The 26130-nt window shown below is 37.9% G+C and overlaps 1 protein-coding gene across 2 annotated transcripts in view; it reads left to right on the top strand.

Annotated features, from left to right (window-relative positions):
• The first annotated feature begins 400 nt into the window (after positions 1–400).
• Positions 401–26130, top strand: part of LOC149812999 (Nodulin MtN21 /EamA-like transporter family protein) — a 103702-nt gene continuing 77972 nt past the window's right edge. For both annotated transcript variants that reach the window (XM_089991752.1, XM_089991751.1), the window contains exons 1-3: positions 401–780; positions 2957–3113; positions 22197–22371. In XM_089991752.1, the coding sequence (XP_089847878.1) occupies positions 535–780; positions 2957–3113; positions 22197–22371 (578 nt within the window). In that variant the 5' untranslated portion in view covers positions 401–534. The remainder of the gene's footprint in view (positions 781–2956; positions 3114–22196; positions 22372–26130) is intronic.

Here is a 26130-nt window from a genome sequence, read left to right as displayed (position 1 = left end):
TAGGACAGTCATGTGGTGGTGCATATGTGTCAAATATGAGTTTGATTCAATACCCATTCCGTTAAGGACTCAAACCGACAAAATAAGAGCATGGTACATTTCATATTCTCAAGTGAAAAACTTCTTTCAAGTTGGGTTAGACCAAGTTTCAATCCAGATCCAAACACATTGTTTGCTCGATTCTGTCTTTGTTGCAAGTAGCCCTTAACACATCTACTCCCGATCCAACTGGGATTAAGATATGTACCAACCAGATCCAATCCCGACCCATTTGCACGGTGTAGGCTTCAGTCTAAGTCTTCCCCGAGATGAGAGGATAGAGCGAGGCTATACGTCAACGTGGGAATAGTTCTCGTGCTTGTCTCTTTTATTGGTATTCTGATAGCTTCCGCCAATCATTCGGAAGAGAGAGAGAGAGAGATCCCTCCCCTCCCTTTCGTTCCAACGCAACACCGAGCCAGAGTGGCCGGTTGAAGCTCGCAGCAGTTGTCCACGGCGAGCTGAGGCAGCGGGTAAAGCGAGAGGAAGGCCGAGATGGCGTCTTCCCAAGCGTGCGCCGAGATGGTGGTGGAAAGAGGGGATATCGAAGCGGATATCAGAGAGGTGGCGGAGGTGGTGGAGGAGGAGGATGAGGCGGATGGCAACGGCGAGGTGTTCATGGGGTGCGGCGACGCGATGATGAACGAGATCACGCCGCTGCTGGACTCCGCTCTCCAGGCCGTTCAGAAGCCTCCCAAGATGACCATCTTCTCCGTTTCCTACCCCAGATCCAGACCCAAGGTGCCTTCCATCGCCCCCGCCTCCCCCCCTCTCTTTTTCTCCGATTTCGGTGACTCAATTGCTTCCCAACGATTCCCTGGTTGAATTTTCAGTTGAATGTGTTATTGATTTAGATATTGCTAGTGCATCTTTTCAGGTAATTCATTCGGTTGGTAACACCACAATTCCCCTGACCCCGCCTTTTTTTTTTTTTTCTGAAAATCGTGGTTAATTGCATCAGTCGTTTCGTGGTGCGTTTTCATCGTTTACGTGACTTATTGCGTCTTAAAAGATCGCTTTTCTTTTCTTTTTTCATGATTATGGATCAAAACAAGCGAGTCATACTAATGATGCATGGACGAGATGGAAAGATGGGTCATGAGATTGTAAATTAAACAAGCAGACGTCATACTGTATTTTTGCTGTCTGCTCGATATTCCTAGATGACATCCAAGGCTTTGAAGTTCATGCCTAAATTGACCGACGTTAGCATTTGATTGGAGAGATTTGCACAGTTGGGTTTCTATTCTGGAGCTCAGCTTTAGCGAAACTACACTGTATTGTATTGGAATGAGTAGCGAGTAAATCTAAGGTTGTACCTCTTGATAGGAATTCCACAGTGTTCTGCGTTCTTCATCGAACCTACTCTCATGCTTCTAGCTCCAAGTAGTTTGTATTTTGGAGGATATAGTAATCATAATGTTCAACTAGAAGGTTCCATATCTTCCTTGGATGCTAATTTAAGATATAGGAGAGTACCATTTCATGAAAAAGACCGAGTATAGTGAGGTTGATTACCATTGTATATGCTGATATATAATATCGTTGTACATGCTGATAATACAAAGCTTGGATAATTTGTCTTAGGCACAATTGTTGGAAAGAAAGTGATTTCTTCATGCACCCTTGTTTCTCGTATTCATGCTCTTGTTTCAAAAACTTCTGGTTGGCTCTTCCTTTGCCATCTCAAATTGAACGGGTTGAAAGCATTGTACCAAATGTAATTTTTTTCTCTCCTTTCTCTCGTGTTTTACATTGGCCCCGTAAAGGGCATTTTAGTCTTGTAATTATCTTTTCAGTTAAGAGTCTAATGAGGTCCTTCTTAAGGTAACTCCTTAGGGTTATGTAATCGTCCTTCTAATATAATGGTCTTGATGTGCATATTAAGTGATGCATTATTTTCTTCATCAACTAGATTATCAAGCTTTTTTGCATAGAAGCTCTCATCCTTTCTAAAAGACCAAAGTTTGGAGGTTTCCATTCAGTGCTGTTTGTTATCACATATGAGTCATGACTTGAATAGGACTTTAGATACGTCCAAGGAGAATGTTATTCACTCTTCTATCTTCACATGCTGGTGTAGAGTAATGTCAGATTTTCTTCAGAGTTAGTGTAATCAGATGTTGGTTGGGGCTCAGATTATTCTTGCAGCACTGAAAAAAACACAGGGGAAATCTATCTCTTCAATATTTCCACGATATTATGGCCTTCAAGTCTTTCTTCCTGGCAATATTTTTTCACCCCTTGACTTTGCGTCTCCTCATTTATCACAAAATTTACTTTCCTATTGCTAAAGTCTAAACTATTTCTCCCTCGAGTAATTGATCAACTTTGTCTATCATGGTGTTCTAATAAACACTCCACATCATATTCATTTTCCATGAAATCTGGAAAGCACCCATTTGATTTCTCTGCTGTATCCCTTTCCTGGACATAATCCCCATCTTACAGCTGATTGTATACTTTTGTATGTCTTTTACCACAATGGTTTTGTAATGCAACGAGGCATCTAAGCCTAAACCTTTGTTAGACTATTTTTCATGACCTTTTAGCTAGGCAATTTAGTGCAAGTAAGCAACTTAGACTTAAAGCCTGAACTTAAAAACTGATAAGTCTAAAAGCTTGCACTTAGGAAATGATGATCCCGATAATTGATTTTTATTGCAGCTGATTCAATGCTTTTGAATGTCTTGTACCACAAAGGTTTTGTAGCAGAATGAGGCAACTGGGCAACTAAGCCCTTGTTACTAAGACTAACTTTCATGACTAATCAACTTAGGCTTAAAACCTGCACTTAAAAACTGATAATCTAAAAGCTTGCAGTTAAGAACTGATGATCCTGATAGTTGATTTTCATTATATGTACTGCTGAATATGTATCTTGTTATATGACCATTGGCATTTAAAATATCTGCAGGAGATGGTAAACAAACATGCAGAGTCGGACTTATGTTCTCTTTTTTATCAGTTTATACTTTGGATTTGGAGTGGATCTAAGTACTCTGGTTTCCTATGCATGGCAGTCTCTTCTATTACCTATTGCATCATGGAGCTCTTATTAGAGATATTCTCAGGTATGTAGTCTGCCTAGTGAATTACTAGTTTTGTCATTTGCTGTTAGCTTACTGAAAGTTGTTTATTCTGTTACTAGAAGGTGTGGTTTAATATCTATACAAATTCTTTGAGGATAATTATTTCTTTTTTATCCCTTAATGTTGACAAATTTGAATAAATCAGCTCAAATATGATTTTCATAGAACCTTAGAGCACGTTTGCTTGCCCCCTGTGAGAGTCATGCTCTCACATTTATGAGAGAATGATTCTCAAGAGCCCTATTTTCTCATGTCACTATAAATGTAAGAAAATGGGGCTGTGAGAGTTTGGAGTCACCAAGTAGACTCCATGACTCCAATTCTCACAAGAATTATTCTAATGAGAGTCATTCTCAAGCGAGTCTGGTTCTCATGTGAATCTTGCAAAGTGCAAATAAGCATACCCTTGGAAGTATTGGTGTGTTATTTTTTTTCTTACAAATCCTCATTGCTGAATGCATTGTTTAAAGTATTGTAAACAATGTAGAAAAAGAAATGCAGCTTTCAGTAATACTTGTTGTTGAACAATACCACCTGTACATAGATTGCTTTAATTGTGAGAGTGTTATTGTGGCATACTTGTAATTTTGCTGTCTCTTTTTTATTCTCTTGTATGTCTCATTCCCACCACTTACTGGTAGCATAAGTGTTGGTGCAATTTCCCAAGAGAACTTGGGAAACAATTCATACATTCCTATAAAATATTGTGAAAAAATTTGCAAACTAAAAGTTGGTCTTATTTTGGCTGTTTTCATATTAATGAAAAGAATCCACACTATGTTCTATAGAGAATTGTTAGGGCTTTTGGCTGGTCCTCTTCCTCTTTATCTCTATTTTGCAATGTTCTTCAGGTTTTCAGCAATATTGTTGCAATTTCCCAAGAGAATTTGGAAAACAATTCATACTTTGGGTATTTTTGCTTTGATCACAGGTTTCACAAGCTGTGAAAGTTTGCCTCCAATAATGTTGATTATGTGATACACATTCTCAAAGATAAGCTTTCTCATGTTTGCTTTTGTGTGCAAAAGCAAAACCCCTTCTTGAGGGCAAAATGTCAAATGATTGCTTCTATGAAGGCTCAACAGATAACTCCATGAAGCCACAACAGCTGAAAACATGTCAAATAGTTGTTTTTTCAGATTCTTAGTTGAGAATCAATAGCTTGTGAAAGTTGGTCAGAGGGTCACACCTGTGACCAATTTCACAAGCTACAAGGTTTAAAACTTTCACAAGAGCAATCATAATCATTAGGCAAAGTTTCTCATGTTCGCAATGCCTAAGATTCTGTTATGATTGTGATTTGGAATCACAAGAATTTTTGAAAATTTCAGGATCACAAGGTGTTGCAAACATGGCCTTGCTTATAAAATATTGTGAAATTTTTTCCAAATTAAAAGTTGGAAATATTAATACCAAGGTAGTAAGTATCATATCGTTACCTGTATCCGTCGGGCTCAAATTAAGACTATTGTATCGTATCGCAAAATATCATAATATTTTAATAAAAAAATTCAAAAAATTCAAAATATCAAGAAAAATTAGCAAAAATTATAAAAAAATCATATCACAGGAAACAATGATGAGTTATACAAAATACAATCATAAAATCACATAAGAGCTGTATAAGACATCATCAAACATCAACTAATAAACAGTCATAGATAATATTGCATGCATATCTCACAAGAACAATGCAAAATATTAAATATCTTGCAATTAAGAATGTAACGACCCCAACTCATCTCCATTAAAAAGTGATTTTTTTTCTTAAAACAATTGCAGAAACCAAAACCTAAGGATCCGGGGCCTCACAAACTTAACAACATTCCAAAGCAGAAGGGATCTCTATATTGAACCATCCAATCAAAATAACTAACTTTATTAATCAATAATCAAGTCTAAGAACATAATTAAATTAAAGTTTAAAACCATAAAGCTACACTCTCCAAAAATAATAGAAGGTAAGTCACGCAGTATCGTAAGCTCCCTGTGGCAGTCGTCCTCATCACTGAGCTTTAGATCCTATGAAAAAAAACATAGGAAATATTGGGTAATAATTAAAAATTCTTTGTACGAATTCCTCTAAATATTCAAATAGGCAAGAAAAACATAAACCAAATCCATGCAAGTTTTCTGAGGAAAATAACTACAACAATCTCATAATTCAAATTACCATTCATGTATTTAAAAGCAATTATCATGCATTAACAATATCTCACATGAAACAGAACAAGTAAGAAGCCATAAACTAATGCAGAACAGTAAATATGCATGATTCCAATACAATACATGAATAAATTATTAAGTTATTATAAGAGTTCTTTTTTGCATGTATATCCCTATTAAATGCACACAAGTTTAGTTTCATTTTTCATTAAACCCGCGGATACTCAAAACGAGCACAATAAATTCCTAAAGTTTAAGATAGTTTTTCGGTTTTATCTTAACACACAATTTGTATTCTATTACTAAGTTTCACATTTGTTTATCGACCGATATTAGGAACCAACACCATCTATCGGAACATTAGAAATCAATATTTAATGTCGGGACACTAGGGAAATAAACATCCATTGATGCCACTTTCTTGGTATACCAATAACAACAGTTGTATCTACAATACCCCTTAGGCAAAGTGGCTGAAAACTTCTTAAAACCGTTGTCGGGAGGTGAACCACCATATTGGGTTCAGGGGCACAATCGCATACGAAGTTTTAGTACCCTCACGGTTTTCCCAAAATCACCATTCAGGATTGCCACACTGTGGAAGAGACATCCAACAAAAAAAAACATTAATTACACTATTTCTCTCTTTTATCTTTTTATCAAAAGTTAAATTCTTTACAAAAGAATCATTTTGCAAATCAACATGCAAAACACAACACGAACCTTGGCCCGTTACAAAATTTAATAGTGCAATTAATTCAGAAAGCCAATAATTTCAAATGGATTTTTACAATGCATATAACAAGTCTTTCATTCATTCATACACAACAAAAATGTACATATAAAACAATTTGTATATGCATCTGACCACTTGCTTGCAACATGCATTTTGCTTTTATAATTTATCTCGTGCATAACATCTAAACATGCACATGATCATGATCATGTTAATGCAACATTAAAATAACTTCAGAATTCACGTGTTCATGGTATACACATCTATGCCAACATGATATTCAATTTTATGAACATACATAACCAATAAACACTTTTGCCAATTCGAGCATGCTCAAGATACATAACATAACTACTGAGCAAAAGCTTTGCTGCCCCCGTACACAGGACAACACTAGCATGCTATTGACAACATGTTTCTTATGTATAAGCATGCAGCCAAAAGCAGTGGACAATGAACAATCTTACAAATAAGTATGTAACACTACCCTGCCCTACAACAGCCCACATAACTCATTCATATAATACATTTAACTACATGATAATAGATTATATGGCAGTAATAAGAAAAAATTAATATGCAGCCTAATCAGGACAACATACAAATTTTTTTTTTGACATAATGCTAACATAAATCAAAAATCGAAATCTCAAGGTTGTTTTGATGCCCGCCCCTATGGCAACATCAAACAACTTCATGATGGTCATATCATAGACAAAATAGAGGTGCACGACAGATCTGAACCAGATATGCGTGTACATGTGTTCAGCAGATCTGGACCAGATCTGCGTGTACCACTACTTGGTGGATCGAAATCAGAAATTTCATTTGTATTTAGACCTAAACAAGCTTCCTTAATGATACAATACATGATAAAATCAGAAACTGCATAAGCATATAAATCTGAACATGTTTCATTAATAGAAACGGGACATGATAAAAGAAATATTAAGGCTTTATATGTGTTGAGAGTAGGTGGTTTAAAGTTAAACCTTCTTAGTTTGGAGGTTATTTGAAAAGTTTATTAAATTTTGGACTTAGATGTAATTTATTATTTTGGACTCTCTCTATTTAACATAGTGAGAGCCCTAATGTCAAAGTATCGAGTTTCTCTTCATGTGCTGCCGTCTCTCTCTCTCTTTCTTCCTCCCTTCCTCCTCTCTCTCTCTCTAACCAGGGTTCAATACAGCATTCTACATGGTATCAGAGCATCGATCGTGGGAACTTACTCGATCGTGACCAAACTGTTGCCGAGTTTCTCCCTGCACCAACGAAGATTTTTTTTTTCTTCTTCAGGTTAGCTGTTTGTGTTTTTTGTGTAAGATCTGATAACAGATCTGGGATTTGACCAAGGTCATGGCCCATATCTGTCATCAGATCTAAGGAACAGGATGCGTGGCTCTAGTTTCCTGTTTTTTCCTCTCCGTGATTCTCTGTTGCCGTGATATCCCTGCCGTGATTCCCTGCCGTGATTCCCTGTTGCCGTGATTTCCTGGTGCCGTGATTCCCTGTTGCCGTGATTCCCTGCTGTGATTACTATTGCTGTGATTCCTGTTGCCGTGATTTCCTGCAATCTTCTTGTCGAGATTTGTTTATTTCTTGTCGTGACTTCCTGCTATTTGGGAGAAACATCAATCACACTTGTTGTGCTGTGCTGGTGATTAAGATATGACTGTCGAGCTCTATATGTCTGGGAACAGCCTCTGGTATGATTCAATTTATGCATATACAAAGTTGTGTTGGTCGTGACTTCCTGTTGTGCTGAAGAAAAAATTATATTTTGGAACTATTATTCTTGTGTATGGGTTGCTGTTCACTACTGTCGTGGAAACTGTGTTGGGAAAGTAACCTTGTTGTGGGCTGCGGTTTCTTATTGTCGTGGTTTTGTGTGTGTGAACAACTGCTGGTTGTCGTGTGAATGTAACACACGCTATTCCCTGTATTGGTTGAAGTCTCTCCAGTTTTTTTTTTTGCTGAAATAGAAGTATATCTTCAGTATGGCTGAAAGTTCGAAATGTGATTCCAAATTGGAACATGTTGGAGAGTATAAGGCATTTGCCAATCCCTTTTCGTATGGATCTTCTGTAAGGTTGAATGAAACTAACTATGCCAGGTGGTCCATAACGTTCATGATGTCAGTATCTGGACATCGTAGAAAACATATCTTGCTGGAAGAAGAACCCATTGAAAAATTGGGAAAATATGCTACCTGGGATGAAGATAATGACATAGTTATGTCATGGATCATGAATAGTGTCGAAACCCAGATGGTTTAATTTATTATAATACAACCAAGCAGATGTGGGACAATCTTAGAGATACGTATTCACAAGAGACTAATGTGAGTCGTATCCTGCAAGTCGAACAAGAGATATATAATTTACAGCAGGGAGATCAGACCTTGGCCCAGTATTATGCATCAGTAAAAGCTGCGTTTGAAAGACTCAATGCTCACAGGCCTCTTTGTTGTTCGAAGCAGAAAGATCATCAAGAACAGACTATGGTTGCTCGGTTTCTTACAGGTTTATCTTCAGAATTTTCTGTTGCAAAAGTCCAAATGTTGAATGGATCAGATGTACCTACTCTTGCTGATGCATATAATCGCCTGAGTAGACTTGCGATATCTCTTCCACAATCACAGCCTGTGACCCAGTCATCTGCTCTAGTTGTCTCCTCTGGTTATGGGCGTGGAAATATTCAGAATATCAGAGGACGAGGTCGTGGACGAGGTATGGGAGGCAGAAGAAAGTTTCAATGCACATTCTGTGAAAAATCTGGACATTTAGAAGATCGGTGCTGGGATAAACATGGCCGGCCAACCTCTTCCTCATCAAATTCTTATGCTCCTAAAGCAAATGTTACCACTCTTGAGGCAACAAAGGTATAGGAAAATATCTCTGCTAGTGACAGTAGTATCACCCTCAGTCGTGCTGAATATGATGAGCTGATAGCCCTTCGTTCTGTGAGTTCCACCCCTCCTGTAGCTGGTGTTGCCTATTCAACAGGAAATCATCTACATCCAACTGACAGTAAGTGGATTATTGACTCCGGTGCATCCAGACATTTGTGTGGAAATTCTCTTGTTTTTTCAGATCTAAAGGATATTAATGCTCATCGAGGAGTCTTATTAGCCGATGGGAGTTCCTCCCCTGTTGTTGGTCAGGGAAATATTTCTATATCCTCCTCATTACAGTTGCAAAATGTTCTTCATGCTCCAAACTTTCCTCTAAGTTTACTCTCTGTTAGTTGCCTTATAAAAGAACAAAACTGTAGAGTAATATTTGATCCGATGGGTTGTCATTTTCAGGATTTGCTGACGGGGAAGAAGATTGGTGGAGGCTATGAAGCAAATGGAGTTTACTACCTACATCATCCAATGGGTAATGTTCATGCTGTCGTGGAACATTCATCCAGTCCTGTTCAGTGGCATCGTCGTCTAGGTCATCCTTCATTGTCAAAGCTTCGTTCAGTCTTTCCTCAAATTCCTTCCACCACATCATTTCAGTGTGAAGCTTGTCAACTGGGCAAGCATCATCGAAGCTCGTTCCCTTCAAGTCAAAGTCAGTCTAGTAATAAAGTTTTTGAACTTCTTCATGCAGATGTATGGGGTCCTAGTAAGATTCCTACTAGGACTCAGTGTCGTTACTATTTTGTTATTGTTGATGATTTCTCTAAGTTGTCATGGGTGTTTTTAATAAAGGAACGATCTGAAGTTGCACGTATTATTCAATCCTTAATTCTTGAAATAAAAACTCAGTTTGAATCTATTGTCAAGATTGTTTGCACTGATAATGCTCTCGAGTTTAAATCAAAAGGTCTGTTATAATTTTACCAAGATAATGGCATCCAACCCCAAACTTCCTGTGCCTATTCTTCTCAACAAAATGGGGTGGCTGAGCGAAAACATCGACACTTGCTTGATGTTGCCAGGACTATTATGATTCAATCCAATGTTCCTGCGTTATACTGGGGTGATGCGATTACCACTGCTTGCTATCTGATCAACCGTATGCCTTCGTCTTCTGTGGGTGATCAAATTCCATTACATATCCTAAAACCTAATGCCCCACTCTTTTCTTTTTCACCCAAAATATTTGGATGTGTTTGTTTTGTACACAAACTTGGCCCTGACCGTGATAAATTAGCTGCTCAAGCTACAAAATGCATATTTATAGGTTATCCCAAAAATCAAAAGGGATATCGATGTTATGATCCTATTTCTCGCCGAGAGTATGTCAGTGCGGATGTATCTTTCTTGGAATCCACTCCATATTACTCCAGTACCGGTTCCCCACTGCAGGTTGATCCAGCTGAGTCTTTTCCATTACCTATACCTCCTTTTTCGTTGGAATCTGTGCCCTCATTACCGAACCAAACTTCATCCTCTTCCAGATTTAATAATCCTCCATTGGTATATGTGCGTAGAGCTCCATCTCCGCAAGAGCCTTCATCTTCTTCTTCCCCTGAGGTAAGTTCTACTGACAATAGTGATCTTCATGATGATGATAACAGGCCTATTGCTCTACGCAAGGGGACACGACAATGTACCTTATATCCCATATCTCATTTTGTCTCCGATGTCAGAATTGGAAATTAGATGAAGTCTTTTCTTTCAGCCTTATCTGCTGAAACTATTCCACTGAACTATCGACAGGCAGAACTTGATAATCGATGGAAGATGGCTATGCAAGAAGAAATGGATGCTTTAGTATCTCAGCATACATGGGATCTAGTTGATTCCCCAGCAGATGCTGACATTGTTGAATGTAAATGGGTATATACAATAAAGTACAAATCTGATGGTTCTATTGAAAGGTACAAGGCCAGATTAGTAGCAAAAGGGTATACTCAGACATATGGAATTGATTTCTTTGAAACCTTTTCTCCTGTTGCACGGATGGGTACGATTCGTCTTGTTCTCTCAGTAGCTGTTCAGCATGGCTGGAGTTTGTACCAATTAGATGTGAAGAATGCGTTTCTATATGGGGATCTATCTGAGACTGTTTACATGCAACAACCTCCAGGATTCGAGGTTGAGGGGGAGTGTCAGAAAGTGTGTAGATTGAGAAAGGCGATTTATTGCTTGAAACAAAGTCCTCGCGCATGGTTTCAAAAGTTGTTTGAAGTGATGTCACGCTTTGGCTTTAATAGGTCAGCAGCCGATCATACACTATTTATCAAGAAAACTAGCTCTGGCATAGTTGTTATGGTGGTATATGTGGATGACATTATTCTTACAGGAGATGATGTGAAAGCCATTGAAGCCACAAAGGTTCATCTTCAAAAACACTTTGTTACAAAAGACCTTGGTTCACTGAGGTATTTTCTGGGTATAGAAGTTGCCAGGAGCCGTGAAGGGATGGTTTTGTCTCAACGGAAATATGTTCTTGACTTATTAAAGGAAACAGGAATGTTGGGAGCTAAACCAACAAATATTCCCATGGACCATAAAGTTCAGTTGTTTGAAAAAGCGTAAAAAACGGTTGATAGCAAAAGCTATCGCTCCCTAGTAGGGAAGCTACTGTATGTGACTGTGACCAGACCGGATATTGCTTTAGCAGTAAGCAAAGTTAGCCAGTTTATGGACAAACCAACTGAGGTACACTGAAATGCAGCTATTATGATTCTCAGATATCTAAAATCTTCTCCTGGAAAGGGGTTATTGTTCAGGAAATGTGGAACTCTGGAGATAGTGGCCTATTCTGATGCTGACTATGCTGGATCTGTAGTGGATAGAAAATCTACCACAGGATTCTGTGTGTTTCTGGGAGACAACTTGATTTCGTGGAGAAGTAAGAAACAAAATGTGGTTTCTAGGTCAAGTGCAGAATCAGAATATCGGGCTATGGCCCAAACAGCTGCTGAATTGATGTGGGTTCGTACTGTTCTTCATGATCTTCAGGTGAAGGTTTCATCTCCTATGACCATGATGTGTGATAACAAGGCTGCAACATATATAGCAAACAATCATGTCTTTCATGAGAGAACAAAGCACATTGAGGTTGATTGTCACTATGTAAGAGATATGGTTCAAGCTGGACATATCAATACGAAATATCTTAAGTCAGAAGATCAAGTTGCAGATATGTTTACAAAACCCCTTGCTAGACCAAATTTCTCAAAATGTTGTGACAAGCTGAACATGATTGATATCTATGCTCCAGCTTGAGGGGGAGTGCTGAGAGTAGGTGGTTTAAAGTTAAACCTTCTTAGTTTGGAGGTTATTTGAAAAGTTTATTAAATTTTGGACTTAGATGTAATTTATTATTTTGGACTCTCTCTATTTAACATAGAGAGAGCCCTAATGTCAAAGTATCGAGTTTCTCTTCATGTGCTGCCGTCTCTCTCTCTCTCTCTCTTCCTCTTCTCTCTCTCTCTAACCAGGGTTCGGTACAACATTCTACAATATGCATTTAAATTTAGACATGATTATTACTCTAAAAAGCTAATCATGCATGTTCGGTTGAAATCGACTAACATGCATATATAATTCTCATAAACAATCATGCATATCTATTAAATCGATACATGGTAAACAAAGACTGCATTTGCATTAGATCTGAATTTGCATACTTGATATATGTTAAACAGAAACTACATTCGTAAACAAATTTTTGCATAGTCCAATCAGCTGTGACAACTTGCTGGAAACTGCGACAGGTCAGTCCATGCATGGTTAGCCACACGCGAACACACACACACACCTATATATATATTTATAGTCAGAGCCTGCGGCAAACCTGGATTGGGGTAAGATCTGATCCCAAACCTAGGTCGTAATGCGGCCATATATATATATATATATATATATATATATATATATATGTTGAGGCCATGTGCGTGAACCCAACTCACAGTTTTTAGCACATGTATGTAGGCTTTAAAGACAGTTTTTAAAACACTCATAACCGTGATAACACAGTACATTAACATGGATCCTATGATAATGATGGGAAAAGTGTATCCGTTGCATAGCTTGTCAAAAAAAATTTCAGATCTGCTAAAATTTTATTAACAGCCAATGGTTCTCAGTTTATGTGAACATGTCTTAATGACAGTCTAAAACATAAACACTCCAACAGTTATAATCAGACTACTAAACCTGTGACAGGTCTGATCCAAACCAATCCGTCATGGGTTAAGTATAGCCCTGGCCGAATCCCCACTCATAAATACATATAAGTATATATTGGATCCTGCAGCAGACCTGGTCTGGGTCAATTCTGACCCCAAACTGTGGCTGCGTTTTACATGGGGCCGATTCTTATATATATATATATTCTTATATATATATATATATATATATATATATATATATATATATATATATATATATAAAGCACACTATTGTCATAAAATCAAAAGTTTGAACATGAATAAACATAACACAAGCCGTGCATACGTCGAAAATCAAGGCTCCTACCCTCGTTCATCAATACATGTGATTGAACATGCTAAAAAAATCAGATTTATTGTTTCCATCTAAAATCCCCACATAAGTCTGATTTAAACTATTTCTCCCCATTCGAATCAAGAGAGGAATCCGTACCTTCATTGAGAAACGAAAAAAACCCAGAAGTATACGTCAGACGATCTGAATTGAAGGAGATTCTCTCCTTTTTTCTTTCCTTTCCTTTTTCTCTCTCTCTTTTTTTTTTCTTTTCCCTTCTTACTTCTCTCTCCCTCTCTCTCTAGAAAACAAAATCTAGAGAGAGGGTCGAGTTAGACTCTTTTATAATTTTTTATTTTTTATTTTTTATAAATTTTTTTTTAGCCTTTTATAGTGTTGGATTCTTCTTGTAACGACCCCAATTCATACCCCTTGAAAATGCAGATTTTTTTTTTGAAAACCATTGCGGAAATCTTTCTAGGGACCCAGGGTCTTTACAATTCCACTCCCAATTGGATAACCAAACACACCACAATAGAGCTTACACTTATCATTCATACCAAACCAAACTATTATTCATTTATTGGAAAGAAAGAATGTTTAAGCAATGATTGTATGAGACATCAGAGTTATTTAAATAACATAAAAGTAAATAATGCAAAACTGAGCTACGTTGTCTCTCTGTGAACCATCCAGTAAGAAGGTGACACTCATAACTTTCTCAGAAGTCAATCGCTTCACTAATCACCTGCGGCTGCAAAAAACCATAGAAGTAGGGTTCATAATCGAAATCCTGAGCATAGGTACTTCTAATGAAACAAGTGAGCTTAACGAATACAAATAAGGTTTCATGCAATCATTTTGAGAAAATCAATTATGACAACTTCATAATTTCAATTAATCATTCATGCAACATGAAATAATTTCTAAGCATGAAGAATCATCAAGCAATATCATGTATCACAATTTAAGTAAGCAGGACATTTAGTATGCATTAAAAATTAAACCTCATACATTCACCATCATGTAACGATTAAGGGAACAAGTAAAATATGCATGTTCTAATGCATAGCAGTATTATGCATGATTTATGTGCAATGCATGAATACTTTATTATCTTTCATTAAAGTTTTATCTTTCCATATGCATGACTTATTAAATGTATACAATTTAAGTTTCTCTTTTTAATTAATTACCGTTACCCGCGGATACACCAAACAGGTACAAGCTCTGAGGTCAAGTTAGGTTCTCAGGGTAACTTAACACACAAGTTATATTTTTATTTATTGGGTTCCAAACTTAGCCCTCGACCGAATCAACTTCGGAACATTAGACCTCCACATCTAATGTCGGGGATACGAGGGACACCCCACGCTCACAGGTGCCACTTTCTTGGTATACCAAAACAACAACGGTGTCTAACACACTACCTCCAGGTCAAGTGACAGACTCTCCCTAAAACCGTGGTCAGGAAAAAGAACCTCAATATCGGGTTCAGGGAAAAAGTAAAGCACATGGAGTGTTTATATCTTCGTGGTCCCTCAAAACCGAATCTCTAGGATTCTCATTCTTTCGATGGGAGATCCCAGAATGTATATTACATTGTTCTTATTCATTATCTTTTTATTAAGAGCCAATTATTGAGTTTTGCAATTGAGCATGCAAAGCAAAGTCAAAAACTCACATCTACCTATGCGAGAACCATCACGGGACTCCCGCTCGTGGAAACACATAGAACAGTGCAATATAGTGCAATTAAAATAAATGTGATTTTTGCGATGCATTTAAAATACATAAAGGAAGAGCAAACCAAAGCTTGAGGCCCACCAGGCCCATGATGATTCATTTCGAACATTGAGGCATCGTATGCAAAAATCATAACAATATGCAATTTATGCAATGATACCAACATAATTCCAAATGCACATTCATTCATACCAATTTAACAATGTGCATGACCTACCACAGTCATATGCGTGTATTTACCATCCATGTGAAATTGCTTTCATTTAATCACTTAACACACATGCATTCATTCATAATTCCTAAGTACATGAGAACATTTATGCAGGATTATACTGTGAAATTATCTTCAATAAGATACTAAGATCAAGACCTTAATATTCTTGATAACAAATACGTTCACACATGCACAATAAGAACACTTAGAACACTTGTGCACAAAAGCACAAATCAATCTCACAAATGCACTAAAAGAATAAAAGGCTTTATTGAATGCTTGGGCTTTGTCCCAAAGCTATAAAAATACACAAGGGGAGAGCCTTTTTAAATAGAGGAAGTGGAGGCCTTGGAGGGGCTCCACTTCTAGTCGTTGGAGCCCCTCCAACGGTCACAAATGTGACAGTTGGAAGGGGCCCTACGACTAGATGGTGGGCTCCAAGGTACACACTACCTTTTACAAAAAAGAATAAAAGAAAATGAAAAAGAAAAAGAAAAATAATTACAAAACGTATTAAAAAAAATATTGTAAAAAGACTAAACTACCCGTACGGCTAATCAATAAGAAAATATATATATATATTATATATATATAATAAGTAGATACATATACATATATATACTATGTGTATATGTATTACCTTATATATATAATATATATATATATATACATTAGATTACATGGTTGATTACATAATTTAACATATACATGCTAAACACACATTGATTTCATGTATGCACATGCACTTGAAACCAAACTTCATATAGTATGATGCTTAAGCACGTCACATCAAGTCAAAGCATATCAATAATTCCAACTCTTGACATGTCTTGGAAACCAAAATACATGCACCCAACACATTTTGGAAATTAATATGCACAACTTATTATGAGCAAAAGTTTCCAATCTAAGTAAGATTATAGTTAATTCATTAATTTCTTTTTCTGATTTCTGATGTTTCTCTACTTCTCTATATAACTAGAAAACATTAAACTTAATCAAAACTATACATAATCAATTGTTTTTGTTTAGTACTGCATCAGTGCATAGGATATCCTCGTTCTTACCAGATTTCCATCTAAATCAAGCATGAAAACCCGCTCACACTCGATTTTCTCACCTAGATCAAAAGAAGACCCATACCTTTAAACTAGTGCTTTAGAGGGAAGCCCAGGGATGCCGACGGCGGGGACCGGCTCAAGCGGGGGTCGTCGGGGTGTCTGCCGAACATAGGGAGGAGAAAGTCACTGAAGGGAAAAATGTTAAAAGAGAGGAAGAGAGGGGAGCAGAGATGTTTTGGTCATTCAAATAAATTAATATCAACTAATCAAATTCAAAATCAAGAACTAGCATAATCAGCTTTTCGTAGTGCATACAGTTGTGAAAATGTTTCATACACTACAAGCAACACATTATCACAAACAACCAAATTTTTTTCACACATATCTTCCTTCTTCCCTTTTCCAATTTGATAAGAAACATAGCCACATTGATGCTCAAAATGATGACCAACAATAATGCCACTTGAATTAGAATTTACAAACCAAAATCATGCATGTGGGATACTTCAGCTGTTTATCTTTCTCCAATTTCAAAAAAAAATTTATAAGAGGATCATTCAATATCTTCATGCACTCTCGTGATAGTCCAGTTATATTTTTTTTTGAAAGGCAAGCCGGGGTTAGACAAACCCCTATACCATAGGGAATTGAACTTGCAACGTCCCAACACAAGGTGACGTGTATTAGCTGCTCCTACCAGACAAGCTGAGCCCCCTTTGGTCTCACCGAAAAGGGGGATCAGGTAGGGGCATCGCCTCTGCTTGTTGGTTGGAACAAAGAGGGAAAAAGGGCGGCAGGGGCCACCGGCCACCTGCAGACCCCCTGACGAGTCTCAGAGGAAAGGGCAAGGGCCGCCGACCACCTGCCGACCCTCAGGCAGGCAAACCGTGAGGGAGGGCAGGACAGGGGCTATCAGCCTCCTGTCGGCTTCCAATAACACAGAGGGAGAGGGCGAAAAAGACAGGAGAGGGGGGTGGCGCGGCAGATGGCCGCCGACCTCCTGCCCACCTCCCGGCAAACATAGAAAGAGAGAGGAGAGGCGCGGTCGGTGGCCGTCGGCCTCTTGCCGACCTCCCGACAAACACATAAAGAGAGAATAGGGGTGGCGCGGCAGGGGCCACCAGCCTCTTGCCGGCCTCCCGATGTACGCAGAGAAAGAGGGGAAGAGGAGGGCGTACATGGAAAGGGGACGGGGTCGACTATCGTGCGAGGATGCCGACAACAACGTTCGGTGTCGGGCGATCGACGAGGTGCGTCGAAACGAGAGGAAGCGAGGGAGAGGTGAGCGTCTGGCTTGTTGAGGGTTGTAGAGGGGAGGTCACCGAGAGTGGGAGCAAGAAGGGCGCAGGTTGAGAGCCTTCCCTCCCTCTGCACGATCTTAAAAGGGCGCATTGATCGGGAAACCCTCAAAGGGTTTCCTTTTTTTAGCGAAGGGTGAAAATAGGAGAGCAGCGGCGCGGGGGAGAGGGTTTAAAAGAACCCTCGCCCTTACGGTTTTTAACCCTAACGGGTTGGCGGGTCCGGGTCGGATTCGACCCGGGTCCCAAAACTCTTTTTTTTTACATGGGTTTTACATCCTACCTCTCTTAAAAGAATTTCGTTCGCGAAATTAAAACATACCAAATAAGTGTGGGTAGTACCAGAATCAAATATCACAAGAGCCTAATGATCGACAACTAAGACGATACCTTCTATCAGATCAGTCTGATCATCCTGCGTGGTAGTCATAACGTTATAAACTCTCCCATTGGTCTTTCGCTGACCTTGTTGCTGTTGAGGTTTCTGCTGTTGTTGTTGCTGCAGTGGCGGTTGTTGTTGCTGCTCTGCCTGAGCCGCTGACTTGTTCGGACAGTAGGGGGCAATGTGCCCAGGTTGCTGGCACTGGTAGCGGACCCCTTAAACATCGGACAAAAGCCTAGTGGATGGCTCTTGCCACACTTACGACATACTGACTGAGCCTTTTCCTATTGTCGCCCCTCACGGGATCGTTGCCTCTTGCCATATTGCGTCTTTCTGCCTGCCAGTGGGTCCTTCCTCATTCTGCCCGAAGAACTCCCTCCGTTGCCGCATCTCTTCTGCGATACATTTCTTGACCTTTCCCAGTCCTCCGTTAGGACTGTAGCAGACTCAATCGCATCGGTCAAAGTAGTAGGTCGACTCGTCAATACACGAGTCCGCAACCCGTCCTTCAGCCCACACACAAACTTGGCCGCCCTTGCTTTCTCACTTGCGAACAAGTTTGGACAGTAGCGCTCCAAACTCCTGAACTTAGTGGCATAATCCACCAAACTCATGCTTCCTTGGGCAAGCTCAAGGAATTGTTTCTGCATCTGCTCCTAAGCGAAGGAAGGGAAGTAGGTGTCCAGGAACTCCTCCCTAAACACCTCCCAAGGAACCACGTCCAAATCAACATATTTCACTCTCCGCAGGATGTTCCATCACTTTTTGGCATCGCCCTTCAGACGGTACGTGCCAAAAGGTGTCTTCCTGTCCTCGAGGACAGGTAGGACGTCAAACACCCTTTCAATCTCCTCGACCTAGCTCTCTGTTGCTTCTGGGTCAGCCTTACCCGCAAAAGTCGGCGGGTCCAACTTAAAGAACCTCTCGAAGGAGACGACGCCCGTGTTCGGAACAACGTCAACAGGAGAGTCTCGGGCAGTTGCCTGTGCATCCTGTGTCGCCTGCGCAACTTGCATGGCCTGTGCCGCCTGCAGAGCCTGAGCCGTCTGCGTCGCCTGTGCCGTCATGGTCTCGGTAAAGGTGTAGATGACATCCATCATGAAATCCCGGGAGCATCAGTGGAAGACAAAGCACCTCTGTGTGAATAAGACATCTGCAACGCATAAATTTTCGCAAAAATTAGACCCTTACCTCCTTGGGGTTGATCCCGAACATATTCCTTCAGTGAATTACATTAAAATCCTTAATGTACACTATATGAGAATTTATCATGAATACAAACAAGCATAATAGATTCAATGCTTAATCAAATGTATTAAATAGCCTTACCAGTGAAGCAGACTGCTCTAGAGTACGAGACACGACTTGCTGACACTTCAGGACATGGCTGACTTACCAAAATAAAAAACTTAATGCTAAAAGATGATAAAAGTGTAAGATTTTGTGGTCGCTCTGATACCAAACTTGTAACGACCTCAACTCATACCCCTTGAAAATGCGATTTTTTTTCTTTGAAAACCATTGCGAAAATCTTCCCAGGGACCTGGGGCCTTTAGAGTTCCACTCCCAATTGGATAACCAAACACACCACAATAGAGCTTACACTCATCATTCATACTAAACCAAACCATTATTCATTTATTGGAAAGAAAAAATGTTTAAACAATGATTATAGGAGACATCAGAGTTATTTGAATGACATAAAAGTAAATAATGCAAAGTGACATAAGTTTCCTACAACCTTTAATATCACGTATTTTTTTTATGATTTTTAAATTCAAAAATTATGATTTTTAATTATATATTTAATTAAAATAATAAAAATCATGAAGAATATATTTAAATATAGATGACATCAACTGGGCCTGGGCATGACCCAGAGCCCACTAAAAAGACCAAGATGAGCCAATTATAATTTGAGATTTTTTTTTATTTTAACCTTTAAATTCGATTAAAAATTAAGCAAAATTCAAGTTAAATGTAGGCGAAATTCAAAGGCAAAAATCAGATATGTATACCGTTAGATGCACTTAGTAACTTTGACCACGTTGGTGTCCTATTTTTCTGAAATCGGGTTACGGTTGCCCCGAAAATCACATATTTCAAAAATGACCTGCCTCTATTTTTGTCTTTTTCTAGATTGGATCAGACTGGATCCGTTCCGTTTGATCCAAACTAATATGGATCTGAACCTAGTCCAGAATCATATTAACTAGGATCCGGTTTAGATAGGATTCATATGGATTTGAATCTTGGATCCCGATCTTGATCCAAAATTCATATATGACAAATTTAAAACTTTAAAATCAATTTAAAATTTAAATTGGGTAGGTAGAGTTCTACCTGAAGTAGAACTGTACTCTAGGAAGACTTCCAGAGGGGGCCGACACCATCTGGAATATTCCTAGAATATTATATTAATAAATTAAATAATAAAATAATAAATAATTAAATAAAATTTGAATTTATCTAATAGATATTTGAACTCTACCTAATTGAGTATTCTAGAGGGGATGTCACCCTCTGGATAAATCTAAGTTAAAATAAATAATATAACAATAAAAATAAAAAGGTAAACTAATATAAAAAGGGTTGGACTCCTCTCTCTAGAAATCATGATTCTAGAGAGAGAGAGAGAGGGAGAGAGTTAGAGAACGCGAACATATATATGTTAAAAAACACATACATATATATTTTTGTTGCGAACTCTGTTCTAAAACGCGAACATATATATGTTCAAGAGCGCAGAAAATCGCAGACATATATATGTTCAAGAATGCAGAAAACTGTAGGCTTGTGTGTGTGTGTATATATATATATATATATATATATATATATATATATATATATATATATATATATATATATATATATTCACTGCGAACCCTATCCATGTACAAAAAAATGCAGACATATATATCTGCATATATAAACGTAAATTTGAGTTTTCTTGACTTCATGCGATTCGGCCCATCCTAAACTCCTCGTTCCATCAGAAAAAGAGAAGAACCTATACCTTGTGTGATTCGAGCAACGCAAAAAGAAGAGGAAGATGAAGATGGAGGCATTGGAGAAGAAAAGAAAGGGGAGGTGTTGCAATCTCTCCCTTTTGATGCTCTCTCCCTCTCTCTTCCTCACTCACGGTTTAGCCTTTTCCTTCCTTTTTTCTGTGTTACAACCCTCTCCCTCTCTCTAAAAATCAGCATAGAGAGAGGGCCACTACCAAGCTTTTATAAAGCACATGGGACTCCTCTAAGGGGGGACGTCTCATGTGCTCTAGAAATAGAAAGGCTTCTATTTCCTTATGGAAATAGAAGTCTTTCTATACTAGAACTCTCATATATCAATATGTATTATTATCTATGTCACATGGGTGCAGGTACGGGTGCGGTTCAATTTCAAAAATTTTGGACACGGGGACACGGGTATATATATATATGTATATATATTTTAAAAAAAATATATCTAAAGACAAACTATGCAGCTGCACAATATATATATATATATATATATATATTAAAAAATATATAAAAGATATTTTTTTTAGTTTTTATATATTTTTTGTCCTAAAAAAATGGACAAAAATAGACTCGGTCAAAGTTGACCGAGTCCAAAATGTGGACAAACTCGGTCCAGGTGCGTTGATCGAGTCTGCCCCGTGTCCGAAGCCGCACCCGTGTCGGGGAGTGTCGAGGGGTGATACATGAAGCCTCAAGGATTCTTTTGGTGCATAAGATGTAAATGTTGCTGTGTCAGCAGTAACTAAAAAAACGTTATTATTGATGTCATGTGGAAGTTGCATGCAATGTTTGTTTGGTTCACTGATCTAGATTGCCTTCTTTCGTAGATTACTTGATTGAATCAACTGATTTCTTTTTTTTAACCCTTCTTTTCTATGAAGTAGGAAGTCCGTTGTTTTTAATTAAATTTTCTTGTTCCTCTTATGAAAACAGTGATGTGTCGACTTGTTTTTTTTTTCATGATGTGAGATTTGGGTGTGGATTGTCCTATTTGCTCTTTATTGGAAGGAGTTATGAATTATGGTTAATTTGATGTTCTTCGTGATTGGCAGTTGAATCAATTCCAATATTTGAAAGGATTCTAGCAAGATGCATTGTTGTTTTATTCATGTCATTCACATGGTTGAGAAGGACTGGACAACCATTACTTGGACCACCCAATGTAAGGAATCTTCTGATTGCAAGAGCGCTAGCCGGGTCCCTATCATTATTATGTTTTACTTATAGGTTTGTGTTTCATGAATACATTGTTCCAAATCTGTAGTTCTAAATAAGTTTTTTTTTTTAAAATTTCTCCATTGCGCATAAGTTTTTTTTTTGTTTTTTTCAATGTATTTCTGTTCAATAATTATTAGAAAATTTTACAAAAAACAGCCTAAGGTTTGACATAATTACAAAATCACGTCTACCTTTTGAGAAATTAAAAAACACACCTCAAACATCTGCCTCTTTCAAGATACTATATTTATTCATGTTGAAATTACCATATCATACTCGTTTATTACCATCTAACAACAAACAGGTGTCCCCCCCCCCCCCCCCCCCCCCCCCCCCCCTCCTGGTGACCATCTCCCGCTGCTAAAGATCATCTTTGTGTTGGGTTGTGGGAGGCTTGAGGTTTGACATCACCACCAATTGGGTTGAGAAGGTAAGAACTAAGAAAATAATGAAATGATCAACACTTGCAAGCACGATTCAGCCATCATTGGCAGGAACCCATCTATTGATCTGAGAGTTGCAACTAATAACAAGATTGCTGCCATCATCAAAGCTACAAAGATTTCTTCTTCTTTTGCTGCTGCTTCTTTTCTCTCCCTTCCCCAACTTTTTCTCTTATCAAGGAGTCATAATCTTCTCCCCTTGCAAGCTAATCAGCGATAGAAGGTGGCATTGGTGGTGCTGGGGGAGGGTGGGCACCTCACGCGTAGCGCAAATGCTTCTCTTTTAATAACATTCACCATGCTTGTGCTATTTAATGTAGCCACCAATCCATGAGAGAGAGAGAGAGAGAGAGAGAGAGAGAGAGAGAGAGAGAGAGAGAGACCAGCCGTGGGGATTTCAGCAACCCAGTTTTGTGGGAAACTCAAGTGCAAGCGTGGAAGATGAGCTCCAGCAACCAGAGATGGTGCTCAGTCATAAGGAAGAAACCCTCTTTTTCCTTTGGTTCAATGGTATGGTAATTTCTACATGACTAACCATGGATTGACAATAGTAAGTTGAAAGAGGCAGATGTTGGAGAAATATTTTCATAACCCAGGCGTGTTTTTTTTAATTTCTGAAAAGGTAGTCTTGATTTTGTAATTATGTCAAACCTTAGGCTGTTTTTTTGTAAATTTTTCTAATTATTATCACCTTTGTGCAGATATGTCCCCAAATAAATTTGTAAGATTTTTTACATTTCATTATAGCATATATATTTTGGTTCCTTCTATACATGGCCGAACATTACTAACTTAACAATGCCTAACTAAAGGTGTAATACATGTCATGTTAAGAGAACGGATAATATTGCTGCCACAAATTGTGAAAGAGTATTGTTTTAGTTTGTGGTTAAATCTTTAGACCATTAAATTGGAAATTGCCCACATATTTGACCATCAATTGGCTGGCCTTATAATGTACTTAGGTGCACTGGTACTAGTTAATTGGTTGATTTGCACATTGTGGGAGGATGTTGAAAATAAAATAACTAAATATAACGACCCCAACTTGTACTTCTTGAAAATGCGGATTTTTTTTTTAAAACCATTGTGAAAATATTCCTAGAGCGGGACTTTATAGTTCCAGTCACAGTTGGATAACCAAACAAACCACCAGAGATCTTACATTTATCATCCACACCATAACAAACCAAATTTTATTAAATAAGTAAGAATAGTATCGAGACAATTGCATAAGAACATCAGAGTGCATGAACAATTAAATGTAAAGAAAATAAAAGAAAAGTAGAGTCACACTGTCCATTTATGAAGCTGTCTAGTAAACGTGTAACACTCGTAACTCTCCTGTAAGCGAGTCACTTCACTGATCTCCTGAGGCTGTGAAAAATAAAAAAAGTAGGGGTGTCAGAAATCCGAAGAATTTTGTGTACGAATCCCTTAATGAAACAAATAAGTAAAAAAAAACATAAATAAGATTAATGCAATATTTTAGAGGGATGAAATTATGACAAGTTTCTAATTCAATTAACCATTCATGCAATAGGGAACAATTATTAAGCATGAGGGAACATTTAATAAATAACAATGATCACAAATTTAGCAATACAACCATTTAACATATATTAGGGAATAACATCATGCATTCACTAATATATAGCAATTTAAGAAACAAGTAAATATGCATGATCTAATGCATAACAGGAATATGCATGAATAAATTATTATCTTTCATTAAAATTTTCTTTTCATATGCATGTCCCTATTAAATGCACACAATTTAAGTTCATCTTTTTAATTATCGTTGCCCGCAGATACACCAAACGAGTAAAATTTTTCGAGTTCAAGTAGGGTTCCCAGGGTAACTTAACACACAAGTTGTATTTTATTACTACAATCTAAACTTAGCCCGACCGAATCACCTTCGGAACATTAGACCTCAATATCTAATATCGGGACACTAAGGACCCCCACATCCAATAGTGTCACTTTCTTGGTATACCAAAACAACAGCTGTGTCTACACACCACCCCCACGTAAAGTGACAGACTCTTCCTAAAACCGTGGACAGAAGAAAGAACCTTAATATCGGGTTCAAGGGTAATAAATAATACACACGGAGTTTTTGTATCCTCGTGGTCTCCAAAAACCGAAACTCTAAGATTCCCATTCTAACGACAGAAGATCTCATAACGTATATTACACTGTTCTTTTATCTTTATTATTATTAGCCAATTCTTTAATTTGCAATTCAGCATGCAAACAAGGGCACAAGCTCGCATATTCTTCTGTGAGAACCATTACGGGACCACCGCCCACAGAAAAACATAGAATAATGCAATGCAGTGCAACAATATTAATGTGATTTTTGCGATGCATTTAAAATAAATAAAGAGGAGCAAACCAAAGGTCGAGGCTCTCGAGGCCTGCAATGATTCATTCAATCATCGATGCACCATATGCAAAAATCATAAGAACGTGCAATATATGCAATGATGTCAACATGCCTCCAAGTGCATATTCATATATACCAATTTAATCAATTAACAATGCGCATGAAATATAACATTCATATGCATACGTTCACTATTTAAGTACTTGTGCTTTTATGAAACCATTCCATAAACATGCTTTCCTTCACGAATCATCTCAATTTGGAAAAGTGAACACTCATGCATTTGGGTACAATGCGCAACACACATCAATTTCATGCATGCACATACATTTGAAACAAATTTCATAAAGCATAATAATTAAGCATGTTACATCAGTTTAAGTATATAAAACTTTTCATTCATAACATTTATTAACATCAAAATACATGTACATGACCCAAATCTGGAAATTTAATTACATGACTGCACACATTCATATCATGTAAATTTTCACTATGCGCATGAAACAAAGATATTTACAAGCATGTTTTTATTCAATTTATATGCTACTGACAAGTGCACGCTTTCATTTAATGCACATATTCAAGTCAATTGCATGTTTTTTCTTGGAGTGTTCATATTCATGTCAATGCATGTTTTCATTGAGCATACATATTCGTTGCATGCTTTCACTAAATACCCAAATTCATGTCAATGACATGATTTCATTTAATACATGTATTCAGGTCAAATGCATGCTTTCAAGACATGTGAATGATCATGCAATCATTTACCTGCAACAATGTATAAATTTCATGTATGCTCATGCACAAGAGAACAAACTTAGTTTAATGCTTTAACTCATCATACAATATCTAGTTTAAACATGTGAGTATTTATGCGATTACTCATATGCAACACACACCGATTAACAAAGGGCATGTACACATAAG

The sequence above is a fragment of the Nuphar pumila genome, chromosome 16, assembly GCF_984573655.1.
Source record: "Nuphar pumila chromosome 16, dmNupPumi1.hap1.1, whole genome shotgun sequence".
NCBI classification, from domain to species: Eukaryota; Viridiplantae; Streptophyta; class Magnoliopsida; order Nymphaeales; family Nymphaeaceae; genus Nuphar; species Nuphar pumila.
This window is presented reverse-complemented; position numbering and strand designations above follow the sequence as displayed.